Genomic DNA, 14132 nt, shown 5'->3' with positions numbered 1-14132 from the left:
TTTTAAAGTACCCAAGATCATTTGATGCTTACAGAGAAATCCTACTATATTTAAAATTTTTTTAAACATGTATAACTAAAATGCTAGTGAAACTTTTGTGTTTACCAAAAAAATAGCACTGCAGTTTTAAGTGAAAATGAAATAGGCATGGTTTGTGAAGTTTTTATAATGTTTATACCACCCTCTTCTTCCTGTTCCCTGCTCCTTTCATCGGGTGATCCAAAGACGACCTGGTTTAAAATATTTGGTAATTCAGTGCAGAAAATTAAGATCACAGACAAAGTACAACAACTTTTAATACACCATTAATACTAATGATCAAAAATTATTGCATAGTCTTATGCGTTTACCCTAAAACATTTTCTCAAAGTAAACGAATTATAGAAAAGACAAATAATCCTAATGTGGATGGCCTTTACTACCTCGATCTTCTATCCTTTTTTGTCTTTTCAGTACTTTTGTCCATTGTTTTCTCATTATCTCCCCTGCACTTTGGGCAATACCATTTCCCCTTTGGTTTATAGGTAAGTGAAACACAGGAAAAGTGAAACCATTCAATTGGACACTGTTCGTTGTCACATCCTATCATCTCCCCATAAGATACTTGGTTGCATAAGCAGTATGTAGGTTCATTAGGATCTATGGCAAACTCAACAGGTGAAGCTTCCCTTTCCTGCTTGGCCTTGGAGCGTTTCTTTTTCTTTGCTGATTTGGATTTCTTTTCTTTAGGTGGCTGATCATCACAGTCTTCAATCCCGTTTGTCATGTGACATAAATCACGGCTTTCACTGGTCCGCTGCCTGCGGGGTCTTCTTGAAGATCTTTCTGGTTGGCTGGAATCCACCTTTGCTTTATCTGAGGCTCTTTCACTTTCGGCAGGATCTTGGAAACACTGTGAATGTAACTCCATTTGTCTTGCCCGATTTTCCACCAATTCGAGCATTTGTGTAACAATCTGGATTTTTTCATCTCCCAATTCTTGACTATTAATGAGTGCTCTCTGGAGAAGCTGCTGTAGACGTTTTTTCTGGTTCAAATCATCTTCTTTCTTATATTTTTCATAGACATCATCAATTTCCTTTAACGTTTCTAAAGAAGGAAAAGAAAAATGAGAATGTTATCATGGGTTAGCATACGTAACATTTACAAGTTAGTTATTTTTTACAGAATTGAAGTTAGAACTCAAACCATGAAACCACACTCCTCTTTGGTATGTATACAATAAAAACTACTTCCCATACAAAGACCATATTATCTAATATGAAAGTATACTTAGAAATAAAGTATACTTTATTAATCTATACTTCATTAATCTATATTAAAAAGGATAAGAGATGCATGACTAATTAATGATCGAAAGTATTTCTCATGGGCAGGAACACTGTATGCCACTTGAGTCTACTTAGCGCTGTAACACCTTCAAGACAACCCTATATATAAAATTTGCAGGCTGGAGTCCAGCTCTAAAACTTGAAAAGGTTATAGGACTAGGCTACAGATTACTGCCCAACTATGTTTACAGGATTTACAGTCCAATCAATGACTTGTGACATGACTCCAGAGATTACTATTAGCTTCACTTCCACATCAAAGTCTTAACAAAGCAGGCATAAGCAACTCTTAGCTTCCCATCATCTTAGTTTTAATGGCTCTATTTTAGCCTCATATGGGAAATTCAGAAAATGAAACTATTTCCAGAGTAGGTTCTGGTTCTGACATCAACTGACCGAACCACTAACAAAATTACAGTAAACTCAGCACTGGATCATTCTGCCTTTGTAGATAAATCGTAGTTGATTCTATGCTTTCTGAACTGCTGATTTAGTCGCATGGCACATGGAACACACTTACTTAAATCAAATAAAAATAGCTGAGTCACTAGAAGGTATCCAAAAATCTGAAAATATAATTTCAGATGTCACCAAAAATTTACTTAAGATTAGTTTTGTTCAAATCTGTTTAATTTCTTATTCTTACAAGATGTAATGCTATCTGAAAGAGTTCTGTCTGCTTGGTATTTTTCATACCACATGGCATACCAGTTTTATATTCCAGTATTATAATTACTAAAAATAGAAATGTTAGAGGAGTAAATATATACATTGGGGCTGTCCGCAAGTACGGCGCACAAAGCAAATATCAAACACAACTCATTAATTAAAGTACTCATACCTGAGGTACAACTGTCTAACCTGGAATACCTAAAAAAGTGCCACCACACGGTTGAGAGTACTTATACCTGCATAGCATATTTTTCAACAAAGTTCATAACTATTCCATTTGCTTAGCTAGACATCTAAGCAGATTTCTTAAGAACCTAAGTTCCCTAGAAGAAAAATAAGGAAACTGGTTCACTCAGACACATAAAAAACTGAGGATTAAAAATGAAGAGGTAAACCTCATTTCAAATATTCTGCACCTAATAATCGGATGTTAGAGGCTAATTATAGTATACATCATACCAGTACACTAATACTATACATGAGATAAAAAAAAATTTTAAGACACCTTATCGTATAGTGAAATAAGACAAGCAATTAACATTTACTCAGCGCTTTCTATGCGGTAAAGACTTTCTCAGTTAATCCCCACAGCAACTCCACCAGGAAGTCATCACTTCTGCATGTGAAAAAACTACAACTGAAGAGATAAGAACCCTAGACTTTGAATCGTGCCAGATCTATACGTCTGACCCTGCAGTGTAAGCACTTTTCTATCAATTATATGAAAAGCACTTGAAATTAAGTATCAAATTTTAGTTTGAAGGTTATTTATCTAAGAAACTAGATAATTTCTTTTTGTTCTTTTTGTTCTAGAACAAAAAGGTTCTCTAATAACCCTATCTCATAAGTACTTCAATTGTTAAATTGTTTTCTTCATTTATCTTCTTTAGAGGTTTTTCAGCAGTTCTTAAAGTATCTCAAGTAGATGGGAGAGAAATTTCTTTGACTGCCTATATAATTTATATCACTAAATATTGCTAGAAATATTAGATCCAAAACCAAAAAAATACTTATTAGCCAGTGGAGGGAAAAAAAAAAAAAAAAAGAAATCTGAACCCAGAACACAAAATACATATAAACATAACACTGTGAAAGTTGAGCTCTGTAACCACATGAAGAGTCAAAACTGGATGGGTTTTTATTATTAATCATTAAATTAATCACAATCTTCATAGAGCTAAGAATTTTTATAATGTCTCGATCTTGTTAGGCATACTCTATTATTGTTACCAGAGCTATTAATACAGGACAATTACAGATGATCCAGAAGCAGATTTCCCTGTCAACAAATTTTAGCATCCCTCACCAACTTCAAATAGCTTAACTCTCGTGAAAGGAAACATGTGCCTTCAAACAATGCAAAAACCTGCCAGCTTTACAAACTTAAGAGTTATTTGAAAAACTAGAAAGGTTCAATATACAATTATTAAGCATATATCACGTTTAGGTTACCATTCATGTATGTACGCCATACCTCTAGAAATCCCCTTGGGCAGTTCTTATTTTTTTAAATTTAAATTGTTTGAAAACAAGGATGTGCATCTAAAGTAGCAGGCTTTGGAGCCATATAGTCTACATCTAATTAACTGGACGAGTTACTTAAACTCTCTGTAAATTTTATCCGTAAAAGAAATACTTCAATAATGGTCTGTACCTGGCGTATCAGTATTAATTCCCTTCCCCGCCCCCCGCAACACAGGATTCGGTCCTTACGAATCCTATGGATTCAGAAAACAGAGACAAATTTATAAACTAAAAAAATCAGAGACACTTAAATTTCTAACATGCTACAGGTCAGAAAATGTCACCCAAGAAGCTGATTCCTTAGAGACTTTTAAACTATAGGATCACTGACGTGTCTACAAAAATAGAGAATGGGTTTAGGAAGTTATCTTAAAAGTCCATATGGCTGTTTCCCTATTATGTTCAAGGTCTGTTCCTCGACTCAGGGTTATTAAACGCAACACATTTCCCCTTTTAAACTGCCCTTCTAGTGACACAACCGATAGTAGATGGTAACACTATAAGAAAGGTCGACTCTGTCCCGGCTTCCCGGGTCGGCCCGCAAAGGGTGGTTTGGCCTCATCACTGAAGTCGGAGTAGGAGGGGCTCGGGGGCTCGGGGACGCCAGGCGGTTGCCCAGTCAACCAACCCACATCCTCCACAGGCCCGGAAGTGACACATGTCCCGGAACTTACGCGGAGCCAGGATCCGCGACCGTCCGAGTTGATGATCCCCGTCCTGACTCACTGGTTGGGAGAGACGGGAAACATCGCCGCAAACATGCTGCAAACCCCGACTCGGACTCTGCTAGGGCCGAACCAACACCCCGCACTGCCCCGATTCCCTCCTCAGCAGCCGGCACGCCACTGCCCTTCTCGCCTCCAGCCCTGTGCCAGGCCCGCGAGAACCCGCGCCGCGCCCCTCCCACGCCCCACGTCACGCCCGCAGGCCCCGCCCCCGGCGCGGGCCCTCCCCGCCACACACGCCCCTCTCTTCCTCCCCGGCGGGGGACCCCTCCCCTCCCCTCCCCTCCCCTCTTAACCATTGGCCGAAGGAGCTGGGCCAGGGCTGCGGCGCTAGGCGACCGGGAACTTTCCCGAGGCGGGAGAGCGGAACGGACTGCGCTCCTCCGGGCCGGGGCTGGGGCGCCGAGGGAGGCCCCTCAGTCCGCCTCCGCGGCCTCTCGCCCCCTCCCCCCGCACGTTCCAATGCACCCGCGCTCCGGGGTGGGGGCGAGTCGGGTGGGGAAGCGCTCCCGGCAGACCAGCGGGAGCCCGGCCGCTCACTCCCTCCGGCCCCTGCCCGGCTGCACAGTCCGGGGCCGGGGCGGCGCGGTCTGCGGCACGGGGCGGGCGAGCGCCAGAACAAATGCTTGCTGCTTAAAATGGCTGATTCCCCTCCGCGGCAGCTGCAGCCGCTGGGTCTGCAGCGGGGGCTGACGAGCGACCCCCACCCCCAATCCGGGGACCCCAGAAAAGCCCTCGCCCACCGCGGGGCAGGGGAGGGCCCGAACCCGGTCTCCAGTCCTCCCCGTCCCGCTCAGCAGACCCTCGGTGCGCTCGGGGAGACTGTCACGGGAGAAAGGGAGGTGGCACTCCCCCGGGCAGGCTCCCCGCCACCAGCTCCGAGGCCGGCAGCTCCGCGGCCCCTACCTTGATATTTGTTGTCCAGCTCTCGCAGCACAGACACGTTCCTCTGCATGTCGTGGGGCAGCGACTCCACGCACTCAAGGTAGTCCTGCACGTAGCAGGTGAGCAGCCGGCTCCGCTCCGCGGTCAGGAGGGCGGCCGACGAGTACAGTTGCTGCTGCTGCCCTAACATCCTGCCGCTCAGCGCCGCCGCCTCCGCATCCAGCAGCCGTACATGCACCGGCCGCGGCCGCCGCGGGCCCTTCGCTCCGCAGCCCGGCGCCGCGGGGACCCCGCCGCTGCTCGAGAGGGCACGGCCGCGCTCCCCGACCTCCACTCCCCCCCAAAGCAGCCCTCACTCCCCGCCCCCGCGGCACCAGCCCAGGGGCGGGGCGAAACTCCGGGATCGGAGCAGCCGGGATCCCCTCGGCGGGGCCGGCGCCGGAGTCCCGGGCGCTGACACTTCCTGTCCCTCTCGGAGTCCCCAAATGCTACCAGTGCCGTCTCGCAGCCCGGATCCCCATGACAAGCCCGTCGCCGCCCGCCTGTCCCCAGGCACCCTCCGTGCCTGACGGGGAGCCTCCCGCTGGCCTGCCCCCGCCCCTCCGCCCGCGGCCGCCTCTGCGCCTGCGCACGGCTCGCTCCAAATAAGGCGGGGGCCCGCCCCTACCGCCTACCGAAGGGTTCGCATTCTCCCGCCTTCGCTCCGCCGCCCGGGCGATTGGTCTGCCGGCTCAGGGCTGGAGGGGAGGGCGCGAGGGGGCGGCCAAACGGCAGGCCGCGCCCCGCCTCCCTTAAAGGGGAAGCCCGGGGAGCCCGCCTCTGCGCCCCACGCCTGAATGGGACCCGGCAGGGAAGGTGGCTCGGTCCTTCTTGCCGTCCCTCCCGCAGGGAGTTGCAGCTCCTCCCGGCTCGCTCCGCCGGGCCTCACGGGCCTTTTCCCTTCCCATCCGGCGGTCCGAGCGCGGCTCCTCGCGAGCCTGCAAAGGAGCAGCAAGGGGCCCTTTTTCGGACGACCCGGAGCTAGGCCTGCGGGACTGCGCGCCCCGGCGGGCGGCTCCCGGCATGCGCGGCGACTGCGTTCCCGCCGCTGCTGAGCTCGCCCGGGGCTGCCGCCCGCCTCCTGCTGGGCCCTCGGGCTCGCCCTGCCCTGCGGAGCTGATCGGGGAGGTGGACAGTGCTCCCTTCGGCCCCGGCGTCGTGCGCCCTGCGCAGGAATCTACTGTGTCATTTAGGGGGACGAGATGCGGGACAGCCTCTGCCTGCCAACGCGTTGGTCCTTAAAAACAACTACGTTTGGGGGGTGTCAGAACATTTAAGCATTGGACGTCGGCGAGGCTTCCAGGGACACACGCCAGCTTTACGGGAGGTTTTGCTCAATCCTGTCCCGCGACTACAACCAGAGGGGACCCGGGGCGTGGAGACGCGAGTAAAAACCTAGCCACGGGCGGGCCCTCGGCCCCACGGTCTGCGTGATCTCCTAGTGGGGTTTCGTTTCGGTGTAGTGTAAACGAGATGCCCTGCGGAGGAGCTGATTTTAATTACAGATAGACTTTTTTGGAAGAAACGGGTGTCAATAGAACGAATGCCTGGAGAATTTTAATGGAATGCCTATGTAAACACGCCCTATTGTGAGTACTACCTTGGAGTTGAAAAGAAAATGTGAGTGAGCGGCGACAAATTTGGATCTTAGATCCGGTTTGCAGCGTTGGTACACCGGAATGGTGACCTATTTAGAGCACTTTTGAAACAGCTGGTAATAGTAAGTCAAACAGCCTTTGACTTGCAAGAGAAATCTAGCTCTTTATCGAGAAGAAATTTTGTATTTCAAACAGAAATAAAGCACTCCAGGCAATTTGACGTCTTGGGACGTCAACTATGGCAAAGGACTGGGAAGTTGTCTTGGGTTATTATCCTGGGACACTGAGGTTTGGGCCAGTATTAAGTCAACCCAGGCATTACAATGTATTGTATTTCTGAGAACGTTTAGGGATTTTATAGTTCTTTAAACCTTTCGGCCGGGTCTCATCAAAAAACGGCCTCTGTGAAGAACTGAATTGTACTGGTTTTTACTTGAACCCTACTATTTTTGTTTTCTCACAAATTTGAATAAGCTGGTGTTTATCAAAGGCCCAAAATAATGCATGGTGCCTTGTTACAGGTCAAACACCGAATGCACCTATGGATTTTATTCAGCCTGATAAGCGATCTGCAGGTAGCTATGTGTTTAGAAACTAGAAGGGAGGGCCAGGCGTAGTGGCTCACACCCGTAATCCCAGGGCGATTTGAGAGGCCCGAGGCGGGCGTATCACAAGGTCAGGAGTTTGAGACCAGCCTGGCTAAAATGGTGAAACCCCGTCTCTACTAAAAATACAAAAATTAGCTGGGTGTGGTGGCGGGTACCTGTAATCCCAGCTACTTGGGAGGCTGAGGCAGGAGAATCGCTTGAACCCGGGAGGTGGAGGTTGCAGTGAGTGAGATCATGCCATTGCACTCCAGCCTGGGCAACAGTGGGAGACTACATCTCAAAAAAAGAAAGCAAGAAACTAGAAGGGAAAAAAGACAAAGATGCGGAATACCTAGAGCACTTCCTCTAGAAACAGGGCAAGATGAGAGGAGGGATGAGCATGGGATAGGAGGCATTTTATAGCATTATTTTCACCTTTTATAATTCCGTTGAACAGGCTGGAAAAAAGCAAAAATATCCAAAGAATATTTTAGCTGATACTGATCTAAAACTATAAAACATTGTAACATAACATGTATATGTATGAATTATTTCAGACATGCTTTTCTTGCTAGGTTTATTTTAAAAGGTTAATCTAAGGCTTATTCTTGCCACCCTGTGAAAGCAGCCTGTGTCGGGAGAGCACTTCAGTGGAAAAAAAAAAATCACCACAATCCCTAAACCCAACTCTTGACCTTGGTTATTTAGCGCTGTCCTTCCCTTCTGAGTGGTCACTTAACTGGAAATATGGGGCCTCTTCAGATTGAATTTCTCGTCTTCTAAATGCAAAATTAAAAATCTCCCATTCTTAGCAACTGAAGTTAATTTGTGATATTTAATCCTGTGGGTAAAGCAAAAAGCAATTTTATTTGCTCTACAGTGTATTATCTACCATAAAGCAGCCCTAAGAAAAAGATGAGTAACTGACCTCCCCAAATTAGTCTGAAATTACCTTGAATTTCTAAGTCGGCGACTTGAAGAGGTCCCTGGCAGGAAACGTGTATGCCTCCATACCTGTGTCTTGGGAAGAGCAGCAACTTCAAACTGCTGGAAAACAAACTGGAAAGTTGGTGTGAGAGAGTCACAAAGATGGCTGCTGAGAAAATTCAGCTTCTGTGGAGTCAGACCAAATATATTTGAAATCCTTTTCTTTTTTCTACTTTTTAATATTTTTAAACTTTAATATGGAAATTTTCAGACAAAGGCAAAAGTAAAAATAATAGCACAATAAATCCTCGTATACCATTTACCCAGCTTCAACAGTTAGCAACATAGGGCTAAGATTAATATATCTCCCTTCACGCTCCCTCACCCTTGCTGGACTTTTATCATTTTATCTGTAAATACTTTAAATATGAACAGGGAAAAGTAACAGTTTTTTGTTGCTGCTGTTGTTTTTGAGACAGTTTTGCTTTTGTCGCCCAGGCTGGAGTGCAATGGCGCTGTGATCTCGGCTCACTGTTACCTCCACCTCCCAGGTTCAAGTGATTCTCCTGCCTCAGCTTCCCAAGTAGCTGGGATTACACATGTGTGCAACAACGCCCAGCTAATTTTTGTATTTTTAATAGTGACGGGGTTTCACCATGTTGGTCACGCCAATGTCAAACTCTTGACCTCCAGTAATCAGCCTGCCTCGGCCCCCGAAACTACAGGGATTACAGGCGCGAGCTACCGCACTCAGCCAAGGTAACAGTTTTTTAAAATATCCATAATACTATTCTACCTCCCAAATTTTCTTACTATTGTTTAATAACTACACAATTCAGATTTTCCTATTGTCTCATTAAGTCTTTTACATTTGGTTTAACAGGATCCAGCAAATCCCATGCTTTTTATTTGGCTAATGAGGTCTTTTCTAAACCAGTAAGAGGCAGTTAATTCCCTGTTTAATTCAGTGAAGCAGAGAGCAATGTTTTTCTGAGGAAAAGATTCGAGTAGTTGAAAATCACTGCTTTAAAGATGGAGACATTCAAGAAGAAATCTTCATATGATAAGGTCACCAATTGATAGCATGTTGTAAGAAATATAATTGTACCTGATGCAAATAAATAAATCCTTACTAATTGTCAGGTCTCTATATGCAAGCCTGGAGCCTGAAAGTCTGAAGTCCTGCTTGTCTCCAGCTGAAGTGTCGCACCCCCTGCCTGTGTTTGCCATTGTCCTGATCGCCCACCGAAGCTTCCCACAAGCCCCTCACCCAACCCTGCCACGTTAACTGTTCTTATGATAATGTAAATTCCTCTTACCCAACCTGCCGTTGTAACTGAACTTGTATACTCCTTGCTCCTACCCCCCACCACTATAACTGAACTTACTCTGCAACACCCCCGTCCCCCAAAAAACTACCTAAACCTATAAAACCAACTCCTATCCCACTGCCCTTTGCCAATGCCCTTTTCAGCCTTAGCCCACCTGTGCCCAGGTGAGTAAGCAGCCTTGTTGCTCACACAGAGCCTGTTTGGAAGGCCTCTTCATTCAAAGCGTACTTTTTTTTCAACATTTGGTGCTGAAACCCAGGACAGGGGAACTTCTACAGGAGACCAAACCCCTGTTCCTGTTCTTGTGCTCCCTCTATGAAGAGATCTACCTACCGACCTAGGGTCATCAGACCGGCCTACAGACGCACACCACTGGCTGTTTTGGTAAGCAGTCTCTTTTTTGCTTTCCCATCCTTTTGTCTTTTCCACTTCCTCCCCCTTTCTGTTTTGTCCTTTTTCCACCACAAAGACAAGGAAAATCAGGTAAACCAGGTCCTTCTGTGAGGTTCATGACCGGAAAATCCTGCGTAGGTCACAGATCCGAGGACCCAGTTTCCCCAGGGGTTTGACTATCGTGGAGACCTTCACCCTAGTCACTCGCCCACCAGCCTCATGGCCGATATTGGTGGCAGGTCAACAGAGAGGATGCTCTTTGACCACCCACCAACAATGAGGCTCAACCCAGGCTCAACTAGGGACGCCTTTTGAGCAGCTGGGTTGTGTGCCCATTTTCCTTGTCTCTGCTGCCTTTGCAGAACCGTGGGCAATCGTCCGTCCTCTATCCCTCCCTCCTCTCCACTGGCCTGTGTTCTAAAACACCTCAAGCCTCTTCAACTGTCTCCTGACCTAAAACCCAAACGTCTCATCTTCTTCTGTAACACTGCATGGCTACAATACAAGTTAAACAACAGTTCCAACTGGCCAAAAAATGGCACTGAAATTCCCTACGTCCAGCCTTTTTTTACACACCAATCCCTCCCTAATCTCTGCTGCCAACTTACAGTTTAGTGCCTCGGCTACCTCCTATGCTCCTCCCCAATGATTCCCCCTTGCAGAGGTGGCTGCAGCCAAAGACATAGCTAGGGGGCACATTCCTTTTCCTTTATCCAACCTTTCCAGATTGGCCACCGGTTAGGCTCCTTTTCATCAAAGCCTCCAATACTTAACCCAGTCCTATAATCTTACCTGGAGTGACTTAAATGTCACCCTTACTTCTACTCTCACCCCTAAAAAACGCTTAATATGCATTTTGTCACTCAATCAGCCCGACATTACAAAAAGGTACAGAAATTAAAATCTGGCCCTCAAACCCCACAACAGGAATTAAGCAACCTCACCTTCAAGGGATTCAATAATGGGGAAAAATCTGCCCGGCGACAGCACATCTCAGAGCTACAAATGCTTGCCTCTTCTGTAAGACAAACCCCAGCCACACCACCGGCTCACAAAGACTTCAAAGCGCCCAGACTGCAGCGCGTCCAGCCACCCCTCCTGGAGGCCACAGGACCAAGGAATGCCCTCAGCCCAGGACTTCTCTTAAGCCCTGCCCTGTCTGTGCAGGGGCTCTCACAGAAAGTCAACTGTCTGACTCCCAGAGCTCCTGAACCTCTCATCCTCGGCTTGGCGGGTAAAGACTAACACTGCCTGAGCAATCTCGGAAGCCCCCTGGACCATCATGGACACCAAACTTCGGGTAACTCTTACGTGGAGGGTAAGTCCATCCCCTTCTTAATCAACACGGAGGCCACCCACTCCACTCTGCCTTCTTTTCAAGGACCTGTCTCCTTGGCCTCCATAACTGTTGTGGGAATTGGCGGCAAGGCCTCCAGGCCTCTCAAAACTCCCCAAACCTGGTGTCAATCAGGCCAGCACCCCTTTTCACATTCTTTCCTAATCATCCCCACCTGTCCAGTTCCCCTGTAAGGCCAAGATATCCCAGCAAAATTGTCTGCCTCCTTCACCGTTCCTGGGCTACGCTTCATTGCCCCCCTCCTCCCCGAACCATACCTCCCTCAATAGCTCCCCTTAAGTCTCTTCATTCAAAGCGCACATTTTTTAACACTAATCTAGGAGTTTGTGTTAATTTAGAGTGTAATTTGTTCTAGAAGGTCCAGTGAAGCATCTTATAGTGAAAAAAACCTAAAACTTTAAATCAATTCATGAGTAAAAAAGGCAACTAAAAACTAGTAGTTTGCATCGCCACTGAATTCAGTTTTAAAGCATTTTAATTATTATATAAGTATTACACACTATTGTAGAAAAATATTTTAATAGAGAGAAAAAGAAGATATATAAAAGGCACCACAAACTGGAGATAACTCTTCTCAATATCTAAATATACTCCAAGATGTAATTCCATTTTAGCAGTTCTTTTGCTTTAAGAAAACACTTCGGCTAGGATTAAAAGACAAAGTTAAGAAACTATCAGATTCTCCAGAAGGAACATTAGAAATCTGAGCAATGTCATCCTGTACGTGGAGTTTATGTGATAGACCGCACAGATTTAACCAGTGTATGCAGTCAATCCTATTGCTTTAGGTTATGGTACTATTCAGCATTTAGGATGACTACTAAAAGCAAAAAAATGATCCTAAAACATTTTAACGAAGGGACTGTGAATGACTGGGACTGTAGTCAAGAGGAAATTTGGTCTAATAAAATATCATATTTCCCATAACCAAGAAAAAAGGCAAACATAATATCGCCTTAGCTATGCCAAAGAGAAAAAAATAACACATATGGTATACTTTGCATATTGCTGACCAGAAAAACATTCAATTTTCCCTAGATGGGTTACCATAGTTACATGAGCCCTTTATAACATCAAGAGGGGGAACTAGGTCACAGTATTGAAGGAGTTTGAATTATGCAATTATGTTTTCCAAAAGCAGGGGAAAGGGTTTTTAATTTAGAGAACAGAGATTTATACTCTGTTCAAAATTGAAATTTTGGTCTAATTTTGCCAGTGAAACCTAAAAATTTGTCCAAAATTAAATAGTGGATATAGTACATATAAATTATTCAGCCTATACAATTAACATAATAGCTAGATCCAAGATGCCAACACGTTCTGTCTTTGTAGAGGTCCCTTTTTCTTAGTGAGCTGTGTTACCCGAAAATGTTTTTGCAGGTAATCAGTACACACGACAATTGCCTAGCATCTGAGAGTAGCCAAACCACATGTAAACTAAAGCCTTGAATTCTTCCAGTCTTTGAAAGTGTGGGGTAAAAGTTGGCACAGTGCCTGTCAGATGCTACTCTTTGTTGTACAGTAATATTCCTATTAATTTCATCAAATGGAAGTAAATGGCAGGAAGGGAATATATTGAAAGTTGTTGTAGCATAGCCTTCACCCTTCCCTTATGTGTATTATTATTATAATTATGTTTACTAAGATGTTTTTATTAGAAAACATGTTTTCTTTTTTAATAAAAAGTAAACATATGTTTACTAAGAAAAAGATGTTTTTATTTTTTATTTTTTTTATTTTTTTTTAAAGGTAATCAGTTATTTAATTAGATCATCAGGACATTTAAGATGTTTTTATTAAAAAAGAAAAAAAAAAAAGGCCTGCCCTTGTGGCTCACCTGTAACCCCACCACTTTGGGAGACCAAGGTAGGAGGATCACTTGAGGATAGGAATGTGAAAGGAGCCTGAGCAGCATAGGGAGATGCAGTCTTTACAAAAAATTAAAAAATTAGCCCGGTACAGTGGTGTGTACCTATAGTCCCAGCCACTTGGGAGGCTGAGGCAGGAGGATCCCTTGAGCCCATGAGTTTGAGGCTGCAGTGAGCTAGGATCGCACCACTGCACTCCAGTCTGGGTAACAGAGTGAGACACTGTCTCAAAAAGAAAATGCATCTAAAGGTTGCATGATTTCGAATGGTGGTTTTCAATCTCATGATAATTCTAGACTCGTACATTTTTTAAGGCTGATGTAATCTTAGATCAATGATTTCTCCAGAGTAAGGAAGAGCAGGCAACAGGCAGCCCCACTGAGTAGCTGGAGGAGCCAGCGCTGCTGATGGTCGTTTATCCTAACCATCATCTCTGTAGGGATGGGGAAGAGGATGGAGGTCACTATTATAGATTACCTACAGACTAGCTTTTTTACAGGTGACAATATTGGAACCCAGAGAAGTTAACTTGCCCAGCGTCATAGAACAATCCATAAAATAAGTATACACCTAAAAGTTTAAGAGTAAAACAAATAATTATGTTTTTTTTTCTGGCTAATTGTTGTTGAAGGGAGGAAAGAGCCCACGGGAAAAAATTAAGAACTCGGGATATCATAAAATATTTTTCTGTGAAGTCTTGCAGCAAATTTAACATCTCCTCTGAAGGAAAATTAGAATTCCCGCCGGGCGCGGTGGCTCACGCCTGTAATCCCAGCACTTTGGGAAGCCGAGGCGGGTGGATCACGAGGTCAAGAGATCAAGACCATCCTGGTCAACATGGTGAAACCCCGTCTCTACTAAAACTACAAAAAATTAGCTGGGCATGGTGGCACGT

At 45.4% G+C, this 14132-nt stretch overlaps 1 protein-coding gene and 1 long non-coding RNA gene across 2 annotated transcripts in view; one reads left to right on the top strand and one right to left on the bottom strand.

The window, feature by feature from the left end:
- Positions 1–278: 278 nt before the first annotated feature.
- On the bottom strand, positions 279–5752 carry ING2 (inhibitor of growth family member 2). Its single transcript, XM_017549498.2, has 2 exons — positions 5159–5752; positions 279–1089 (listed from the first exon to the last, which is right to left on the bottom strand). The coding sequence occupies exons 1-2, from the start codon at positions 5325–5327 to the stop codon at positions 419–421; spliced, it is 840 nt and encodes a 279-aa protein (XP_017404987.1). The 5' UTR covers positions 5328–5752; the 3' UTR covers positions 279–418.
- A 141-nt stretch (positions 5753–5893) lies between these two features.
- Positions 5894–14132, top strand: part of LOC119474222 — a 16807-nt gene continuing 8568 nt past the window's right edge. The window contains exon 1 of the long non-coding RNA XR_005203510.1: positions 5894–6765. This is a non-coding gene — a long non-coding RNA (uncharacterized LOC119474222). The remainder of the gene's footprint in view (positions 6766–14132) is intronic.

This window comes from Cebus imitator, unplaced genomic scaffold (assembly GCF_001604975.1).
Source record: "Cebus imitator isolate Cc_AM_T3 unplaced genomic scaffold, Cebus_imitator-1.0 Scaffold11, whole genome shotgun sequence".
Classification (NCBI taxonomy): Eukaryota; Metazoa; Chordata; class Mammalia; order Primates; family Cebidae; genus Cebus; species Cebus imitator.
This window is presented reverse-complemented; position numbering and strand designations above follow the sequence as displayed.